The 20,583-nt window shown below is 38.5% G+C and overlaps 2 protein-coding genes across 4 annotated transcripts in view; both read right to left on the bottom strand.

Moving 5' to 3' along the window:
* LOC138173543 (ribosyldihydronicotinamide dehydrogenase [quinone]-like) overlaps positions 1–923 on the bottom strand; it is a 15,761-nt gene extending 14,838 nt beyond the window's left edge. The window contains exon 1 of the mRNA XM_069103583.1: positions 779–923. Coding sequence (XP_068959684.1) covers positions 779–785 — 7 coding nt within the window. The 5' untranslated portion in view covers positions 786–923. The remainder of the gene's footprint in view (positions 1–778) is intronic.
* Positions 1–20,583, bottom strand: part of BPHL (biphenyl hydrolase like) — a 467,045-nt gene that overhangs the window by 195,358 nt on the left and 251,104 nt on the right. For 2 of the 3 annotated variants that reach the window (XM_069103594.1, XM_069103592.1), the window contains exon 1: positions 13,060–13,063. The exons of the other annotated variant lie outside the window; for it this stretch is intronic. The gene's annotated coding sequence lies outside the window, so the exon portion shown is untranslated. Of the gene's footprint in view, positions 1–13,059; positions 13,064–20,583 lie in introns of those variants that run through there. 3 annotated transcript variants of the gene reach the window in all.

The following is a 20,583-nucleotide window of genomic DNA, read 5'->3' on the forward strand; positions in this document are numbered from 1 at the left end:
CTTCCTTCCTTCCTTCCTTCCTTCCTTCCTTCCTTCCTTCCTTCCTTTCTTCCTTCCTTCTTTCCTTTCTCTTTCCTCCCTCTCTCCTTCCTTCTTTTCTCTCTCTTCCTTCCTTTTCACCATCTATAATTTGCTGTATATCTATCCTATCTCTCTAATTCAAATATGAGTTCCTTGAGAGCAGAGATCACATTTTTTGCTTTTCTTCTAATTTCCAGCGCTTAGCACAGGCATATAATAAGTGCTTAATAAATCCTTGTTGAGTGGCTGATTTAATTGGCTTAGGGAACTCCCAGCATGAAGAGGAAACTCTCTCTACCAATGCAGATTACAATTTATAATTTTGGAGAATTGCCTGAGGCAATGAGAAGTTAAGCAATTTGCTCAGGGTTGCACAGCTATCATATGTTAAAGACACAAAACCAAGTTTTCCAGACTCAGAGACTGCTTCTTCCTCTACTTTCCCACTCTGCCTCTTGCATTCTGTTTTGATGTTCCTTTGAATCTTGAGCTATTTGTTGTAAAAGCTTTATGTGACATGGTTTGCCTATTGGGTGGGTTTTTTCTCTATGGCCCAACATCTGTGGCAGCTGAGGTTAAGCTGTCATTCATGGGTTTGAGTTTCCTGTTCAGAGTACAGAACCCAAGAGAGCAAACACAAGGCAGCTGAAAAGGTAGAGTTGTAAGTCACTCTATTAAGCACAGAGGTTGAGACACATGAGTTGTACTAATGATTAACATTTAACCTTAACTTAAAAAAAAAGCCTATCTATCTTACCTGCCATGTCCCACAAGTCTTTTTTCCTTTCAGAAAATGTTATTTCACGTCTCTGGACGTTATCTGAAGAGATTTGCCGGTGACAATGGACGTTGAAGAGAGCCCCAGCTACAGGTGGGACAGAACACTCAGTCTTCACCTTGATTCACATGATTTTGGTAATACATTACTTTATGGAAGAGAAAAGTCTCGTGGTCACAGAAGAGGCACCAATAGCAGTAGGGGGTGGGGAGAGCTAGAGATTATGAAATTATACACTCCCTGGTTAGTCTTCTGTCACTGTTTAGGAAACAGATGGGGAGCCTGAAAGAAGCTTGTAGAAAATTAGAGGAGAGTCTGGGGGAGGTGGGTTGCTTGAGCTTGGAGTTCTGAGCTGCAGTAGGAAAGTGAGAAGGTTTCCTCACTAAGTCTGGTACCAATGTGATGAGCTCCTGGGAGTGGGGGGTCTACCAGGCTGCCTAAGGAGGGGTCAGAAAAACAGACCCCATTAAAGCTTTGTGGTTCATAAGTATAGTGATGGGTCTGGGGAGGATAAGGAAATCTAGTCTTTAAAAAAACAACCCAAAAACCTTTTTTTTTTTTTAAAGAGTAGAATCTCAAGATGGATGAGATAGTTTTATTGATTTTATTTATTTTTTTTTAAGCAATCAGGGTTAAGTAACTTGCTCAAGGTTACACGGCCAGTTATTTCTGAGTGTGGTGGTAAGTATCTGAGCCCGGATTTGATCCCAGGTCAAAGATCGGTGCTTTTACTCACTGAGCCACCTGGCTGCCCCTGATGAGATAGTTTTAAATGGTTCTTTTAAAATGAATTCATTTCTGCAGGTTGCACTCCAGAGTATGTGAAGAATTTTGAGATATGACTAGGGAACATTGTCAGTAATCTGCAATATATTCTGTAGAATGGGAGACTGGAGATGGAGCAAAGTCCTCATCTTCACTAAGTAGAAATAGTTATCTAATATATTGTCCACACCCAAGATGTATCATTAAACCATGATTACAAAGTTCATAAGGAAAACACCAATCGGAATGCATAAATACTGAGGAATGGTGGGGAAACAATCCTCAGGTCACTCCAGGTCCCAAATAAAAACAAAGTCTAAAGGAGAAAATGAAAGGGTAATTAAACAAGGTAAACAAGATTTCAGAGTTGATACTTTTCTAGTCTTATTAAGTGGAAGGGATCTTTTAATCTAAAGTTTCTTCTAGGTGCCACTAGTATGCAAATGGATAATGAAACCCTACAGTTTGAGTATCTGATATTTTATATAATTGAACTAATTACTAGACACCCCCTCACTCCCTTTTAGCTCCATAAACAATTTACCTCTGAACCTGGAGTCAGGAAGAGCTGAGTTCAAATCCAACCTCAGCTACTTACTAGCTGTGTGATCCAGGACCAGTCACTTAACTTCTGTTTGCTTTAGTTTCTTAATTTTTAAAATAGAGATAATAAAAATATTTACCTCCCAGGACTGTTCCGAGAATAAAATGAGATAATATTTGTACAACACTTTGTAAATCTGGAAGAACTATATAAATTCTATTTATTATTATCGCTGTTGTTTGTTATTAGAACTCAGGTAAATTCCCCATGCAATTTACATATCATTTTACTAGCACCTACCAGGACAGCCTTTTATAATTTGTGAGTTTGGGAAGAAAACAGGAAAGAAAATAGTAATTCCTATTAGCTTATTGCTTTTGTGGTGGATGTCCTCCTCTTTAGTAACCTGCCCAGCTACCATTCCTGAAGCCCATGTAGAAGTTAAGATGAGTCCCCATGACTGGCTGCTGACCTGGAACTCTATGGACATTCTACTTAGGTCTTTCACATCTTCCTGCCTACTCAGTGTTAAGTTACTGTTACTCCAGCCGTCGGGAGGTTTGGGCAGGAAAGTGGTCCCAACCCAGAAGCAAGCCTTGAGCATGTTTTCTTCTACTTATACCTGGGATGGTATTGCCTCTCTCTCTCTTTTTTTAAATCTCCTCCCACTAGTGACTGAGTGGCAATGTCAAAATGGATGAGTCCAGAAAGCCTTGTGGATTTTAAAAAGTGAGGAAGTCCTAAGAGTCTGGCAAGGTAGAAACTTCACGGTCAACATATGTACTAGCAAAACTTAAAATGTTAGCCTCCCAAAATCAATTCAACTCAGTTAACATTTATTAAGTGCTTACTATATGCTATGCATTGTGCTAAGTGCTGGGAATGAAAAAAGAGGCAAAAGATAGTCCTTACTCTCATAAATTAATATATGGGATCTGTTGAAGTCATTCTGTTCTTGCAGATGGTGATTCATTTTTGCATCGTATTCCACTTCCTTTATAGGAAGAAAATAACTAGTCCTGTGTCTGATTTGTGTGGGCATTGGGTACATCTTTTATCCCACTCTTTTGGGGACATTCTAGTTCAGAGTTAGGAATGGCATTGTCTGTGGAGTAGCTAGGCATAGGGATTGATGAGTCAATATAGATGAAAACTGGGGAAGTTACTTCTCCTATTGAGGTCAGGGTTCCCCAGCAATCTCTGTGGTTCATAGCCACATGAGCACCTAGCTGGATAAGGAGAGTATCTGAGTCCCTATGAGTACCAGCATCAGGAACCTCTAGCATCTCTGCTAGAATTGCCCCACAAGTACCTGCTAAGGTTAGTTGGGTGAGGATTATTGCTATTCCCATTTTACAGATGAGGAAATTGATGTTCAGAGAGGTAAGTGACTTGTCCTTAGTTATATAGTAAGTATCAGAAAAAGGACTCAAATTCAGGTCTTTTAAATCTTAGCCTACATTGCTCCTTTAGGGTAGGGAAGAAAGTTATCTTTATATAATTTCTGGCTAGATGAGATATTGATATATTTTTTAAAATTTCCTAGAGGCAACCAGATGGCACAGTAGGTATTGTGCTTGGCCTGAAATCAGGAAGACCTGATTTCAAATGTGAACTCAGATATTTACTCACTGTGTGATCTTGGGCAAGACACTTAACCTATTATTGCCTCAGTCTCCTCAATTGTAAAATGGGGATAATAATAGTATCTATTTTTCAGGGCAGTTGTGAATATTAAATGAGGTCATATTTGTAAAGCATTTTGGCATAGAGTCTGGCTTGTAGTTGTCCTTCCTCCTCGAAGAGGACCATGACATCAGGAAGGTGATCCTATGATTTGTAAGCCAATTGGATTTAGATGAGGAAGGGCTATGCAAAGTCACCAGCCTCACTTCCTTCTTCAGAGACATCTGGGTCCAGTGGCAAGATACAGATCAGGATGACTTGAGATGACTTGAGATGCAGTGGGAGACCTTGGCCTTTTTAAGCTAAGGCCTTATAGTAGGTGCTTAATAAATGCTTATCTCCTCCCTTCCTTTCTTAATGGGTCCTTTTCAAAAGTCACTGAGTCTATGCCAAAATGAAGAGTTTTGTAAGAAAAAGAATTCATATTTACCAAGTACATTTTTTTCTAGAGGAATTCAGCTGCTACCCTTCACAGGTGCTATATTACATAGAACTACCTAGTTTTTAGTAAAGTAACACTACTTTATCTATATAGAGCTATTTTTTTTTTTTGCTTTTTGGAGGGGCAGGGCAATTGGAGTTAAGTGACTTGTCCAAGGTCACATGGCTAGTGTTAAGTGTCTGAGGTAAGATTTGAACTCACATCTTCCTGTCTGCAAGGCCGGTGCTCTACTCACTGTGCCACCTAGCCACCCCATAGTTTTCTAGTAAAGTAATACTTCCTTTTCTAGGCAGAGAAACTGAGGCACTATAAAGTTAAATGATTCCTGCATGGGATCCTCACCTAATGTGTTTACAATCATTCCAACAGACTGTATGTTGAAAGGTATTTAGGAAAGATTACAATATACTGATATTATAGAATTATAGGAGTGATATTTATTATGATTTATCAATGTAGTCTGAGTCTCCCTCAAGTGTGAGACCCCTGAAAGCTACCCCAAATTCAAGTTCAAAATTCATACTGGAAAGAAACTTTATGAAAGTGGGAAAACTCTCCCATCAGAGGACAGGACTTATTGCTCATTAGAGACTTCATAATGGAAAGAAGTCTTATAAATCTAATAAATTTGAGAGGACTTTTCAAAAGAAATAGGATTTACTAAACATCAGAGAGTTTGTATGGGAGATAGCCTTATCACTGTAATGAATATTTTCCACATTAGGCCTTCCATGGCGCACAGAACTTAATCAGTTTGTGATCATTTATCCTGCAGAGAAACCTTATCATTATGATGAATGTGAAAAGTCCTTCCAGCAGATCACAGAACTTAGTCAATATGATATGTTTCATACTATCTTTTTTTATCAATGTCATAAATGCAGAAAGGCCCTCCATCTATACAGATAACTTATTCCATCAGAGAGATCATACTAGAGTGAAAACTTACAAATGTAATAAGTGTAAGAAGTCTTTCTTTTGAAGATCACGACTTATTCATTATCATAAAATTCATTCTGGAAAGAAACCTTAGATATATAATAAATATGGCAAAATCTTCCAGGGGAGAATATAACTTATGGGGCATTAGATAATTCTTACTTGAGAAAAATTTTAGAAATGAAATATAGTTGGAAATGCGGTCTCCTAGAAAGCTGGATTCATGTACCATAGCATAATTTATAATGGAGAAAAATCTAATTAACATAGTGATTCTATTATAGCTTTCTTCAAGAATAATGAACCTACTCAACTTCAGACAATTCATATTGGAGAGAAATTTTATAAAGTCATGTGAGGATAATGTTCAGCAATAGAATTTCAGTCAGAGTACATACTTTCCTGAAAATTTTAGTATTTAAATAAAAAGAAGCTTTATAAATTAATCCAAATCCATATTTCCCATATGGTATGTTTCAAATGTTTACATCTCTCAAAGTCTCCAAGCAACATCTTTTCCTCCCAGTACCCATGCTTAAGCTGATGATTTAGACCAGAGATGTTAAACTTGCAGTGTTTAAATGTTTGACAAAATAAATAAAAATACTAAACAAGCAACAACAACTTGAGTCTGTGAAATAAAAAAAAATGGCATTGGAAAGTTGCATCTAGCCTTTATGTGGTACAAAACCAGAGGTTTTCTGGAAACAAGCACTGAGTAGTTGGAGAAATATGTATGTATCTTTATAAAATTTCAAAGTCATTACTCAGTGGATTACACTATATATTATATATAATTTTAAGTCCTTTGCTCTACTGTGCTGTTTGTTATACTATAATAAGCATCTTAGATTACAAGGAAAGTTACCTTTTCTAAATATATTGTGTTTGAATTAAACAGATTCATCAGTCTGCTCAACTTTTATTAATGTTTAACTTCATTAGAGGATTTGAATTTTTTTTAAAGGTCAGATGAGTCAGCATCTATTCAAAACTGTGACTCACAAACCCCTACTGATTCTCCTCTTTTACCAGACCAATCAGAAGATGCATTCGCTCAGAGAAAAAAGTATTTAAAACAACATGGCAAGATAGATAAGGAAAATCCCTCCATCCATGTGAGGGTATCCCCCAATGCTCATATCATTTGTGGGAGAAACCTGTGTGGACAAGGAACAAGTGTGGCCAGGGAACTTGTGAGGGAGAAAGTATGTGTATAATGGATACAAAGTTCAGGCAATTCGCACTCCTGTATTCAACATAGCTGTGTGCTGTGTTTTTTGCTGTCCTTTAGGCTTCTTGGGTCCTCTGCTGGTCTATTTCTTTAGCTGTACTGCTTAGTAGCTAGTCTTCTAGTCTGCCCCCTTATCCCTCTCAACTGTTTTCTGCTGGTTATTCCATTATGCTGCTCTCTGCTGCTACATGCTGGTGCTCCCCTAAATTTCGGCAATGGCAAACCACTCCAGTACCTTTGCCAAGAAGACCCCAAATGGGATTATGAAGAGGCAGACACAACTGCCAAGGGGTGGAGGGGTCTTTACTCTTTTTTAGCTCATAGCCTCAGGAATAATTTCAGTTCTTTTGTGAGTTAGACCCTGTAATTAGTTAGACCCTCAGTCATCAATTCCCAAGTTAAATCTGTGTTTTGAACTCTCTTGCTTCTGCCTCAGTTTCTACTCCCTGAATTCAGTCTTTTGGACTTGGAATGAGTAAATGAATACATTTCTTTTATCTTCCATTGTTCACCTGGCTGCTTATCTGAGTTCATGCAAATTGTCCTTGGATTTTCCTTTAGTAAGATTTAGGAGTAGCATGGAGAAGGTAATTTTTATTCTGCCTTATTGAGAAGACCAGAATTGTTGTTCTCCCTACTTAAATGTGATTATAGGCTGATAGCATATATTATTAGTCTATTATGTATGTATACACATACATATACTATGTATGTTGTATAGTATATAATATCTATCATAGTATATATGCCTTATATGATGTATATAATATATACTATAGATTATACTATATTATATACCGTGTTTTCCCGATAAGACCTATCCCGAAAATAAGCCCTCCCCTTACTGTGTAAGATTCCTCTAAAATAAGCCCTCCCCCGAAAATAAGCCCTATTGAGATTGCTACTGTAGTGAAGGTGATCCCCTGCGCTACACGCTACATTACGGTACCCTCTGTATGCACCATCCCCCCCCCACCCCGTGAAATGCACACCGCGCTCCGAGCTGCATCCAATCAGAGCTGCAGCAGTGAGAGTGTCATCCTGTTCTTCCCCAGTGATTTGGTTGCTGGCGCCATTGAGAGCAGTGCCGCGGAGGAGAGCTGAGGCAGGACAACATAAGCCCTCCCCTGAAAATAAGCCCTCTGGTGTTTTTCTTTCCAAAAAAAATAATAAGACAGTGTCTTATTATCGGGGAAACACGGTATGGTTATAGCATATGATAGTTTACATATATCATTATATATGATATATAATATAGTCACATAATCTATAATAGTATTGTATACTATTATAATTAATAAATATGTCGCATACTATATTATGTTATATTATATAAAACATAATTATATATAAAATTATAGTTAATATAATAATACTATACTATAGCTATATGTTATATATACTCAATCTCTGTCTATTTATACTATACTATACCCTATGTAACTATGGGCAGTTGGGTAGCCCAGTAGATAGAGTGCTGGTCCTGGAGTCAGGAAGGCTCATCTTCCTAGGTTCAAATCTGACCTCAGACACTTGCTAGCTATGTGACCCTGGGCAAATCATTTACTCTTGTTTACCTCAGTTCCCCATCTGTAAAATGAGCTGGAGAACGAAATGGCAAACCACTCCAGTATCTTTGCCAAGAAGACCCCAAATGGGATCACGAAGAGGCAGACACAACTGAAATGAATGAATAACAACATACATAATTATAATGATGACTATTAATAACAAATACCAAGTAACCAAGAAGTGAACCAAACATTGAATAAATCTTCAACAAAACCTACTCATGGAAAACATTTACATCTTAATAAAATAGGGGAAATATTCATAGCATACATTTTGACAACACAAAATTAAACTAGTGGTTTATATACTTGGCAGTAGTTTTCTTGCTAACATTTCTACTGATAAATTTTAATTTGATATATCATACAAAACCCCACTGCCTTCATAATTATATTCTCTGTAAATGTCTCATCCCCCTAAAACAATTAAGCAAAACAACAAAAACCAATGCCATACAATCCTATGTTTTGATAGTTTACTATTTATTAAGAGAAAGGGGAGATGTGTTCAAGTTAATACTGATGTTCATGTTATCAGTTTTTTTTACTGGTCTCAGCAAATAAAGGGATACTTATTATTAAAAAAAAAAAGCTAGTACCAACATTGTTGAATAATGGTAATTTTCTCAGCTACCAAACAGCTCTGGGGTTTGGGATTCCCCAGTTTTCAAGTTGAATGGGAGAAGAAGAGATGCTGATGTAAGTTAAGCCCAGGGGACAAGGTTACCTGACTGTCTTACTTTACTTATAGAATTTTAATGTGCAGATTAAAGCTAATTCAAAATTCAAAAGAACTTTGGGGCACTTTCCTCTATTTAACAAATTTAGAAAAGTGGGGAAAGAGAAGAGAAAAAGGGAAAAACATTTATATAACACCTACTATGTGCCAGGCACTATGCTAAGTGCTTTTAAAACCATTCTATTATTTCTATCATTATATTATTGCATATTATATTGATCCTGCAAGGAAGGTGCTATTATTGTAAAACCCATTTTACAGTTGAGGAAATTGAAGTTAAGTGACTCATCCAGAGTCATATAGTAAGTGTCTGAGGTCAGATAGGAACTGAAGTCTTTTTTACTCTAAGCTCAGCACTCCATGGCCTCTAGATAGATTGGAACCAGATTGTGAAAGGTTTTGAATACCAAACAGAGGATTTTGTATTTTATCGTGGAGGAAAGAGGGAGCCATTAAAGCTTTTTGAAAAGGAGAGTGAAATGGTTAGACCTGTGATTTAGGAACATCACTTTGACAAATGTAGAGGATGGATGGTAGAGAGAAGAGACAAGGCCGGGAGACCACTTAACATGCTGCTGGACCTGGATTAGGATGGTGATTATAAGTGGAAAGAAGTGGATGGTTAGTGAGAGGGAGAGCAGAGTTGGAGAGAGATGAGACAGCTCCCTTTTGGGGACTAAAGTCCCCTTTACTTCCCTTTCAGCACTCTCCATTTGAGAATCTTCAAGAATCATTTTAAGTCAGCTTCCAACTTCTAGAGAGAAGATGGAAGAGGCCAATCCCACTTCAGGTTGCTGATGGAAAGGACTCTGGGAAGAAATAAGAGGAGCCAGCAGTCTCTATCAAGTCATTATTCCTGGCTAGCTAGAGATTTGGGGGGAATTTTCCCTTAAAGAAACCAAGGGGTAGAGCCAAGATGGCAAAGAGAACTGAACATTTCTGCTGAGTTCTCCCAGACTAAGCTTCTAAGCAATTTATTTTTTAAAGTCTCAAATCAAATTCTGAGTAGAATAATAAAACAAAACAAAAAAGCCATAGTATCTCATTTTCTAGCCCAGGATGGCATAGGAAGATGGAAAGAGAGGTCTGCCTGTGGACACGGGGTAGGGGCTGGCTCCACCCATGTGGAGGAAGCATCACTGGCTGTGGGAGCCTGGAGGCCACAGCACCCACTGTGGTGACAGCAACAGCTGTGGCAGTGATGGCACCAAGAGTACTCAGCACCTTAGGATGGTAAGGAGATTAAGCAGGTGTTCAGATTAGAAAGATATTTCAGAAGACACCTGTGGTAGTACTGGGGACAGGACCCAGCACTATCTGGCAATTTTTTTCCCCTTTACCTGGTTCCTAATTGCAGTTCCAGTGTGGGGAGGAGAAGTTATAGTCTGTAGTCATGAGGGAGCAGAGGCCCTACCTGAGTAAGGACCATAATGTAGACAGGGAGGGTAACGACCAGAACTCTCCTTGGATCATCCCCTAGGAAGCACTGAAAATTTGTAGGCCCCAGACCTAGCCACAGAAACCTAGGCTAGCCATCCCCTTTTCCTCCCTCTCTGCCTCCCAGAGATCAGCAGAGCCCAATTCTAACAAAGTCCAAAGTCCAGAAATAGGCTGGAAAAATAAGATTAACAACAACAACAACACCTGATAATAAAAATATTTTATGGAGGAAGGGAAGCTAAAGACAAACTCAGAAGAAGACGATGATTTGAAAACAACCATAAGCAAAGCTCCAAAGGGGGGAAAATTCACATTGGATACAAGCTCAACAAGAATTCCTAGATGAGCTAAAGATAGACATTTTTTTTTTAAAGCAATTGGGGTTAAGTAACTTGCTCAAGGTTACACGACCAGTTATTTCTGGGTGTGGTGCTAAGTATCTGAGCCAGGATTCAATCCCACGTCATCTCAACTCTGGGGCGGTGCTCTTACTCGCTGAGCCAACTGGCCGCCCCAAGAAAGAGATTTTTTTAAAAGAGCAAAGAATGATTTTAAAAATCAAATAAGAGTTAGGGCGGCCAGGTGGCTCAGCGAGTAAGAGCACTGGCTCCAGTGTTGGGATGACCTGGATCAAATCCGGGGTCAGATACTCAGCACCACACCCAGAAATAACTGGCCGTGTAACCTTGAGCAAGTTACTTAACCCCAATTGCTTTAAAAAAAAATCAAATAAGAGCAATAGAGGAAAAATTGGGAAAAGAAATGAGAACAATACAAGAAAATTATGAAAAGAGAATGAACAGTTTGGTAAAAGAGGTACAGAACCTCATTGAAGAAAATAACCTCTTAAAATTAGAATTGACCAAGTGGAAGCTAATGACTCTATGAGACATCAAGAAATAATAAGAATAAAGTCAAAATAGAAAGGATGAAAAATAGAAGAAAATGTGAACTCACATTGGAAAAAATAACTGACCTGGAAAATAGATTGAGGAGAGATAATTTAAGAGTTATTGGATTATCTGAAACCCATGATCAAAAAAAGAGTATAGATATTATACTTCAAGAAATTATAAAGGAAAACTGCCCAGATATCATAGAACTGGAGAGTAAAGTAGAAAAGGAAAGAGTTCATTGATCACCTTCTAAAAGAGATCCCAAAATGAAAACTCCCAGGAGTATCAGAGCCAAATTCTAGAGCTCCCAAGTCAAGGAGAAGTAGCCAGAAAGAAATAAATCAAATATTGTGGAGTCACAATGAAGATCACACAAGATTTAGTATCTATTTTTATAAAGGAGTGAAAGGCTTGGAAAATTATATTCTGGAAGACAAAGGAAATAGGAATACAAAAAAAATAACCTTCCCAGAAAATTGAATATAATCCTTCAGGGGAAGAAATGGATATTTAATGAAATAGAGCATTTAATGAAATCAAGCATTGCTGACGAAAAACAAAGCTGGATTGAAAATCTGACATTCAAACATAAGATTCAAGAGAAGCATAAAAAACTCACTTCCCTCAGTTGCTCAGTGCTCAGGACTGTCACAGTTCATGCTGTCAAGAAGGAAGATGATCTGATCAGCTCATTCATATCAAATAGTTAGAACCCAGGAGTGTGCCAAAACAAGGTCAAATCAGCTTGTGAGTGACAGCAGATTGCTAATTTGTTTTGTTTTGTTTTTGCTTTTTGGAGGAGGGAAGGTAGGGCAATTGGGGTTAAGTGACTTGCCCAAGGTCACATGGCTAATTTTTGTGTGTATGTGTCAAGTATCTGAAGGCAGATCCAAACCCAGGTCCTCCTGACTCCAGGGCCAGTGCTCTACTCATTGTGCCACCTAGCTGCCCCTAGACTGCTAAATTTTCCATGTGAATATTTATACCTTGGATCAGTGGATTGGCAAATTCTACAAATCAGGGCTTACTCCATTGTTTTGATGGTTGTCTGGAATTAAGAAAGTGATGGCGACAATATTAATAGTGTAGACTAAATTTAAAAGTGTATTATGTACATGACCCCCCTGCCCCTGCCAAGAGCTGGTTATTAAACATTTACCAGCACTCCCTTGTCAGAGCCTATCATGTATTTCCTCTTCCATGGGAGTACACGTTTAAATCAATCTATGAGAACTTAATACCAAGGAATGACTTACTAAGAGTGGGATTTTAGTCAGAGAGGTTTCCTGGAACCTTTTAAATGACATCATAATGAGGGCTACCTTTGCATAAACCCAATGTTCTGTTACTTTAACCACTCCAAAAGTAACTGAACACATTTTGAAATAAAGTGACCATTGATTTTTTTTAAAGAAGGGTATGGTTTCAAGAAATATTGTCGAGGTAGAAATGATAAGACTTAGTAACTGATTAGATATGGGGGGGGGGGTGGCGGAGAGGAATCAAGGATAATACCAACATTACAAACCTGAATGACTAGAAGAATTTTGGTGCCCTTGATAGACACAGTGAAATTAGGAAGAAGGCTGAGTTTCTTGTGAAGGAAAATGAGTTCTATTTTGAACATATTAACTTTTGAGGTATTTACTGCACATCTAGTTGAGAGAAGCAGATAGGAAGATGAGAAGTTTAAAAAGATCAGTTAATTTGATGGAAAGCATAGATTAAAAAAAAAAAAAAGAGTATGGTGAAAAGATAACACCAGAGGGAGCCAGAGAATTATGGAAGAGATAGGTTCTTTAATATGAAGGTAATAGTAACTTAAAATCATCCATTCTAGGGGTAGTGGAGGGTAATGTTGGGGGAAGTTAGGGCATGGCGTTAACTGAGTAAATTTTATGCATTACTGCCCTTAGTAATCAAATCATCATATGAATCATTGATGATTCTGACATTCTGAGCTGTTTTGGGTGTGTGTGGCAGTTCTATGATCTAGGCTTCATGCCCCATGTACCTAACGTACTTTACTTTGCCTCAGTCAAACTGAGACCTGCGAAAGACCTTAGCTTTAAAAGGCCAGAGTGTTCCTCCCCATCAGGGGGCCTTTTCCAATCATTCTGATGTGTATCTGGCCACTGGAACCAGATGGTGGTTACTTCACTCAACCTTCCCTCACTTAAATCCAATTCACTTGCATTTCATGGCATTGCCTCCATGATATCAACAACCCTATGAGTAGTAGGAGTTGACCCACTGGGGACCCAACTGGGCAATACAGTTTCTTCCTTCCTTTCTCCCTCTTTCCCTTCCTTCCTTCCATCCCTCCTTCCTTTCGTCCTCCTTTCCCCTCCTTCCCTCCTTCCTTCCTTCCTTCCTTCCTTCCTTCCTTCCTTCCTTCCTTCCTTCTTTCCCTTAAATCCAAATCACTCCAGCTCTCTCTGATTGGCCAACAATAGGTCCCAGGTCAAACCCCATCTGGTCATTGTTTGGACCCTGATTGACTCAGAGAGAATCTACAAAGGATTGATTTTTTTTTCCTGTACTAGGTTAAAGAAATTATTCTTTGCCTCATTTTTTTTTAACCTAGCCTTAATCACTGAATGGGTATTGCCTCAGTCAAACTGAGACCTACTAAAGACCTTTGCTTTAAAAGGCCAGGGTCTTCCTCCCTATCTGGGGCCATCTTCAGTTGTCCTGATGTGCATCTGGCCACTAGACCCAGATGGCTCCAGAGGAGAGAGTGAGGCTGGTGACTTTGCACAGTCCTCCCTCACTTAAATACAATTCACTTGCATGTCATGGCATCACCTTCCTGATGCCATGGTCCTAAACAGAGGACAAACAGCAGCAATGCACTTTCCTCATTTGAATGCTGTTTCTAAGACTAGCTGACATGTATTCTCACAGGTATATCTTCAAGTGCAAAACAAGACCTTGGTGCTAACTCTGCCCCTTATTTTCCATTAGAATCCAAGTTTTGTCCCTTTGCATGGACTTCTACTTACTTACATTTCTGGAAAATACTTTGAAAGGGAGCTAATGGTCATTTGAGAAGGGTGGATGATAGCTGTGTGCACTAGCCCAGAACTTTAAATTCACCCATGACAAACACCTCAAGTGGTCTGGCCTCCTATGGAGGCCCCCCAGGCTGTTAGGGTTGTGACTATACAAATGAGTAATAACATAAATGTGTCACTGAAATTCCTTCGTGGTCCATAGGCACTATGACCCAAATGAGTGGGGCCTGGTTAATTTTCTATGAAATTTGAAGAGTGAGAAAGAACATTTTGTTCTTTGCTGCTTGAGAACTGAAAAAAAAAAACCCAACAGATTCTTATTGCCATGGAAATTTTACCCCCAAAATTAAGCTCAACTGGGTGAAATTGATCTCTAAACTCTTCTACAATTAAGTTTTATTGAAGCTTTTTGATTTTTACCTTAATCATTTTCCAATAAGTCTCCCTCCCTCCCCAATGACCACTTTACAGTAACAAAGAAAAACACTTAAGTAAAGTCAACCAACAAATTGGCCACATGTGTACAACTTTCTCCACCTCTAACCCCAACCTTTCCAGGAAGAGGAGGGAAGTAGGTTTCTTTACCTGTTCTCCAGGACCACAATTGGCCATTGCAATTAGTGAGTTCTCTGTCTCACTGTCAAAACCTTGCATAGCTACACCATCTTTTTCTCACTGTTTCTGAAAAGGTTTTTTTTTGTTCCAATCATAGTGGTTTTTTCACTGTTTTACTTTTTTACATTTCCCTGAACTATACCCTCTACCCAGAATGCCTCCCTGCCTATCTAAATCCTACTTACGCTTCAAGAACCAGCTCATTTACACTTTTACAAAGCCCTCTCTAATAACTCCAGCATTCTGTGATCTCCAATAGCACTTGGAGTCAGTACCACACAATCAGCACATCTATTCCTTTATTATTTCATGTATGATAGTTTTAATTTTTCATCTAGATTATAATATTATCTCCTTTGAGGGCAAAGACCTGATCTTAGGCTTCTCTTCCATTCTCTTTCATTCATTCCTCCCCTCTCTCCTCACCCCCACTTCCTACCAAACTGGACAATCAATGAATAAGTATTCATTAAATATTGTTTTATTGATAATACCAAAATATCATGCCAGGTATTCTCTGCTGGAGCCATTCTCTAAACAAATTCTGACAAAAAATGAAGCATTTGGGAGATTTTCTGCCTCTTCACAGGTGTGGTGACTGTCTCTTGGGACTGGCTGCTAAGCCTGTTTTCTTCCTTACTTGGTCAACTAGGAGGGAGAAGTAGATTCACTCAACAGCCTACCTCCTGAATGAAGAGATGAGCCAGGGCCATTGCTATCTTTCTGGCTCAACTCCCCTATTTCCCAAAAGGGAGTCCACTTGCCTCATTGACTTCTACCATTACAGAATCACAGAAACTAGACGTGAAAAGGGACCTTAAAGATCATCTAATCCAATAATCTAATTTTGCAGATGATAAAATTAGGTCTCACCCAGAGAGGTTGAACATTTTCTTCAACATCACATGATATCACTACTGTGATGATCTCCAGACTGAGAATCAGAAGACCTGGATTTGAGTCCTGGCTGATGATCTTGAACAAATTGTTTCATTTCTCTGAAGCGAAGTTTCCTATTCTGTACACCAATGGTACTCTATGCTCTATCTATATCACAGGAGGTCTGTATAGAGCTGTGCTGGAGTCAGCTCAAACCAGCTCGAACCAGCTCACGAGAGTCAATTTTTAAATTTTCAGTGTGAGCATTTACAGCCTCAGAAATGGGAAAATACTACACGTCAGAGCTTGATTTCTTGTTTTGTTGAATGTCTAGACTTAAGGAAGTAATTGAGAAAATATTTATGATACAAATTAAACTTACAAGTGTGTCATATTTACATTTATTTTCCTGGAGTGCTGGTTGCTAAGCATACCTGTTTGTTTGGGCCATACCTTGCTAGCTACATAAAGCACCATAAATGTTATATATAAATATTATTAGGTATTTTAATGGTAGGGGAGCAGGAGGAGGAGGACGAGAAGAATTAGAATACTATAATGCAAGTCTTTCCTCTGCCAGTCCTGTCTCCCTTCTTTATCACACTCCTCTCCCCTAACAGGTTGGGTGTTGGAAGGAAAGATTAATATTTTAACATTTAAAGATACTATTTAAGTCTGTATCAAACATCATTAATATTTTGGATATCTCTTAGATTGTCTCGCCATTACTCCAAGTGCAAGACCTCTCTCTACTCTCTCAAACAGGCACTCCCTTCTATCTTACATCTATCTGTACATCAGTCACACCTTAAGCATATTCAAACTCATGTATCTATTGCATGGGCACCTTTACAACAGAAGAGGTGGCTTCCCCTGCTATAGTAGAGGGCACTGGAAAGACAGGGTTCTTAAAGGGAAAACCCCAGTAGGACCATGTGTGTTGCTGAGCGTGGAGTAAAGGGAACTGAGGGGTGATGAGCTAACCTTAGCTCTGAATTTCCCACTCTTGCACTGAGGTAGGTCGAGCACTTAGGGAGGGTTGTTGAGGTGGACATAGGCCCAGGATGAATATTAGGTCAAGTCATTTTCAACTGTGACTCCTAAACTTGTTGTCTCAAAAAGAACCTCACTTTATTTTTATTTTTAATAATATTTTATTTTGCCACCAATTACATGTAAAAGCAATCTTTAGCATTCATTATTTTTGTAAAGTTTTGAGTTCCAAATTCGATCCCTCCCTCCTCTCCCCTCCCCCCTCCCCAAGATGGTAAGCAATCTGTCAAAGGTTATATATGTACAAATATGTAAAACATTTCCATATTAGTCATTTTGTGCTAGAAGACTTGGAAAGAAAGAAAGAAAGAAAGAAAGAAAGAAAGAAAGAAAGAAAGAAAGAAAGAAAGAAAGAAAGAGAGAGAGAGAGAGAGAGAGAGAGAGGGAGGGAGGGAGGGAGGGAGGGAGGAAGGAAGGAAGGAAGGAAGGAAGGAAGGAAAGAAGGAAGGAAAGAAGGAAGAAGAAAGTGAAAAATAGCATCCTTAAGTCTATATTCAGACAACATCGGCTTTTTCTCTAGAGGTAGATAGCATTTTTCATCATGAGTCCTTTAGAATTGTCTTGGATCATTGTATTGCTGAGAATAGTTAAATCATTTGCAATTCTTCATTGTACAATATTGCTGTTATTGTTTGCAATGTTCTCCTGGTTCTGCTCATTTGGCTTTATAGTTCATGTAAGTCTTTCTAGGTTTTTCTGAAATCATCTTGCTTGTAATTTCCTATAGCATAGTCACATTCCATTACAATCATATGCCACAGCTTGTTTAGCCATTCCCCATTTGACGAGCATCCCTTCAATCTCCAATTCTTTGGCACTACAAAAAGAGCTGCTTATATATATATTTTTTTTGTACAAATAGCCCCCCCCCTTTTAAAATCTCTTTGAGATACAGACCTATTGCTGGATCAAAAGACATGGAGAGTTTGACAGCCCTTAGGGAATAGTTCCAAATTGCTCTATAGAAAGCTCTGATGGCTTTAGAGATACCAGGGTAGAACTGTATGAACTGATGTAGAGTGAAGTGAACAGAACCATGAATAGTTCCAAATTGTTCTCCAGAGTGGTTGAATTAGTGTACAACTCCACCAACAGTGCATTAGTATCCCATTTTTCCCACATCCCTTCCAACATTTATCATTGTCCTTTTTTGTCATATTAGCCAATCTGATGTGTGAGGTGGTACCTCAGAGTTGTTTTAATTTGCATTTCTCTAATCAATAGTAATTTTTTTTTTTTTAAGCAATCGGGGTTAAGTAACTTGCTCAAGATTACACGGACAGTTATTTCTGGGTGTGGTGCTGAGTGTCTGAGCCCGGGATTCTATCTCCAGGTCATCCCAACACTGGAGCCGGTGCTCTTACTCGCTGAGCCACCTGGCCGCCCCTATCAATAGTAATTTAAAACATTTTTTATATGACTATAGATAACTTTGATTTCTTTGTCTGAAAATTGCCTGTTCATATCCTTTGACCATTTAGCAATTGGCAAATGACTTGTGTTCTTATACATTTGACTCAATTCTCTATATATTTGAGAAATGAGGCCTTTACCAGAGATAGTTACTATAAAAATATTTTCCTAGTTTTCTGCTTTCCTTCTACCACTTTACTTTTTTAATTAATTTTTTTTCAGTCAACGAGCATTTATTTTCTCTCCCTCTCACATCCTACCATCATCACCACTGACAAAGAGGGGAAAAAAAACCCTTGAGATAAATATGCATGGTCAAGCACAACAAATTCCCACATTGACCATGTCCAAAAAATAAATGTATTCATTCTGCACCTTGTATCCATTACCTCCCTGTCAGGAGGTAGGTAGAAATTCTTTAGTATGGAACCTCTAGAATCATGGTTGGCCATTATATTGATCAGAGTTCTTAAATCTTCTGAAGCTGTTTGTTATTTGTTAAGTGTTGTTAGTGTATAAATTGTTCTCCTGGTTCTGCTCACTTCACTCTATATCAGTTCATACAGTTCTACCCAGGTATTTCTAAAGCCATCTGAGTTCTCTCTATAGATACTTTGAATATTGTCCAGGATCAGTGAGGGATTAGGGGGAGGAGAGGGCTGAGTAGATGTTTGAGTTGTCCACCCCACTGTGGGGCAGCTAATGTTAAATAATAGTTATGATAACAGGCTGGAGGCAACAGTAGAAGGAAGTGTCCTCTTAGGTGCCTAGGTGCGTCATTTCAGTGTTGGTATGAGGGATACACTTGGGTGAAAATGCAATAATACTATCAACCAGAAAGTTTGAATTGATTAGTCCCTAAGACCTTTTGTACCTGTAATATTCAGATTGCATGATTCTATGACTAGAAGAGAATTATTGTGTTCACACCCCTTTCCATCTGTTAAAAAAAAAAAAGCTAGAATTCTATTGGTTCCTGCTACCTTCAAACTAATGAACTATTGTAGCTCACAAAGACCCCTACAGTGAGTTGGGTTTATGTGTATTTGAGTACCTGAACAGTTCTAAGGGTTGCCCTTAAATTCACAAAATCGTTGAACCAGCATCATTTCACTTATATTGTTCCACAGTGTTTTGAAACTACTTCTGGAAGAACCATTGGAATGAAGACATATCTCACTAGTACTTGGGGGAGGTCAAATCAAGTTTCTGCCTTGCTTTGAGATTCTCTGACCATGGGTAAAACTACATTAATGGGCATGGCTGGTGGATTGGCATACTCATATAACTTGGATTGTTTTAGAAGCAATGACTGCAGCAGCAACTTCCATGACACCCATGCCAATTTCATTCTGCTTATTTGTCTGATGTTGGTATAGTCATTTTGCAGTTTACAAGGTACTTTTCCATTCAGTCTCTTATCTGATCTCCTACAAAAGAGCCTGTGACATATGCAGAGTAGGCATCATTGTCCCCATTTTACAGAGAAGGAAACAGGAGGAGTTTCACAGAAGTTGAAATATTTGCCCAGAGTCACACAACTATTGTTCTTTACAAGACCAAACTAGGGTCAAAGGGAGGAGAAAAGAAGTGAGGCTGGAATTAAGACTAACTACAAAATGCAGAGAAAGTTAGGTAAAGGGCAGTGGGTCTGAGGTGACTGACTAGCATAGTCAAATACTAGAATGTGGCAACTGGTTCTGCTAAAGTTTAGAGCAGATAAGTCATTTAAGGATGATTATGTACTAAACGCCTACTTACTAGACTTCAGGTTACAAAGAAATATTCATTCTATAGAAAAAACACCTCACCAAAACCCTCTGATGCTAAGGGGCTACTGACACGACCTAGTTGTGATTGGTAAGTAGCCAAAGGAGATTTGATTGCTACCTTTTATACCTATTGGTCAGGTTGGCACTTCCAGGTTCTGGCTGACTGAATTTTCTCATGTTGAAGTTTGCACCTAGGATCCATATATTTCTTGCTCAGGAAGTCAGTCATTGGGCAGAAAATACAGTGTGAGGATCTTGCTGGGAATGGAGTGACATCATTCAATACTATGACATCACTAGGTGATGAATGGTAAGGGACAAAGTTTATTGAATAAATCAAGGCATAGAGTCAGAAATGGAATGTTATTCTTCATTTTATCCTAGCCCATTTGGGGCCATTTAATTAAATTTCACAATTCAGCTCAGCAAAAATGTATTAAATACCTTGTAGATATAAGATAAATATTTTTTGAGTGAATAAATGAATAGATGAATAAACATCTTCCTTGGGAAATTTTTATTCAATATGCATTTATTTTTAAAATGAAATTTATTTATTTACTTTTAGTTTACAACATTCAGTTCCACAATCCCTTGAGTTCCAAATTTTCTCCTCCTCCCTCTCCTCCCTCCTCCCCTCCATGGTGGCATGCAATCTGATAAGGTTTTACAAATACCTTCACATTAAGTTGTAGTTGTAAAGTTGTAAAGAAGAATTGTAACCAATGGAATGAACAATGAGAAAGAAGGAACAAAACAAAAAAGAGAGAGAGCAGGTA

The sequence above is a fragment of the Petaurus breviceps genome, unplaced genomic scaffold (assembly GCF_028583685.1).
Source record: "Petaurus breviceps papuanus isolate PSGF00001 unplaced genomic scaffold, PetGlider_PUasm1.0 582, whole genome shotgun sequence".
NCBI lineage: Eukaryota > Metazoa > Chordata > Mammalia > Diprotodontia > Petauridae > Petaurus > Petaurus breviceps.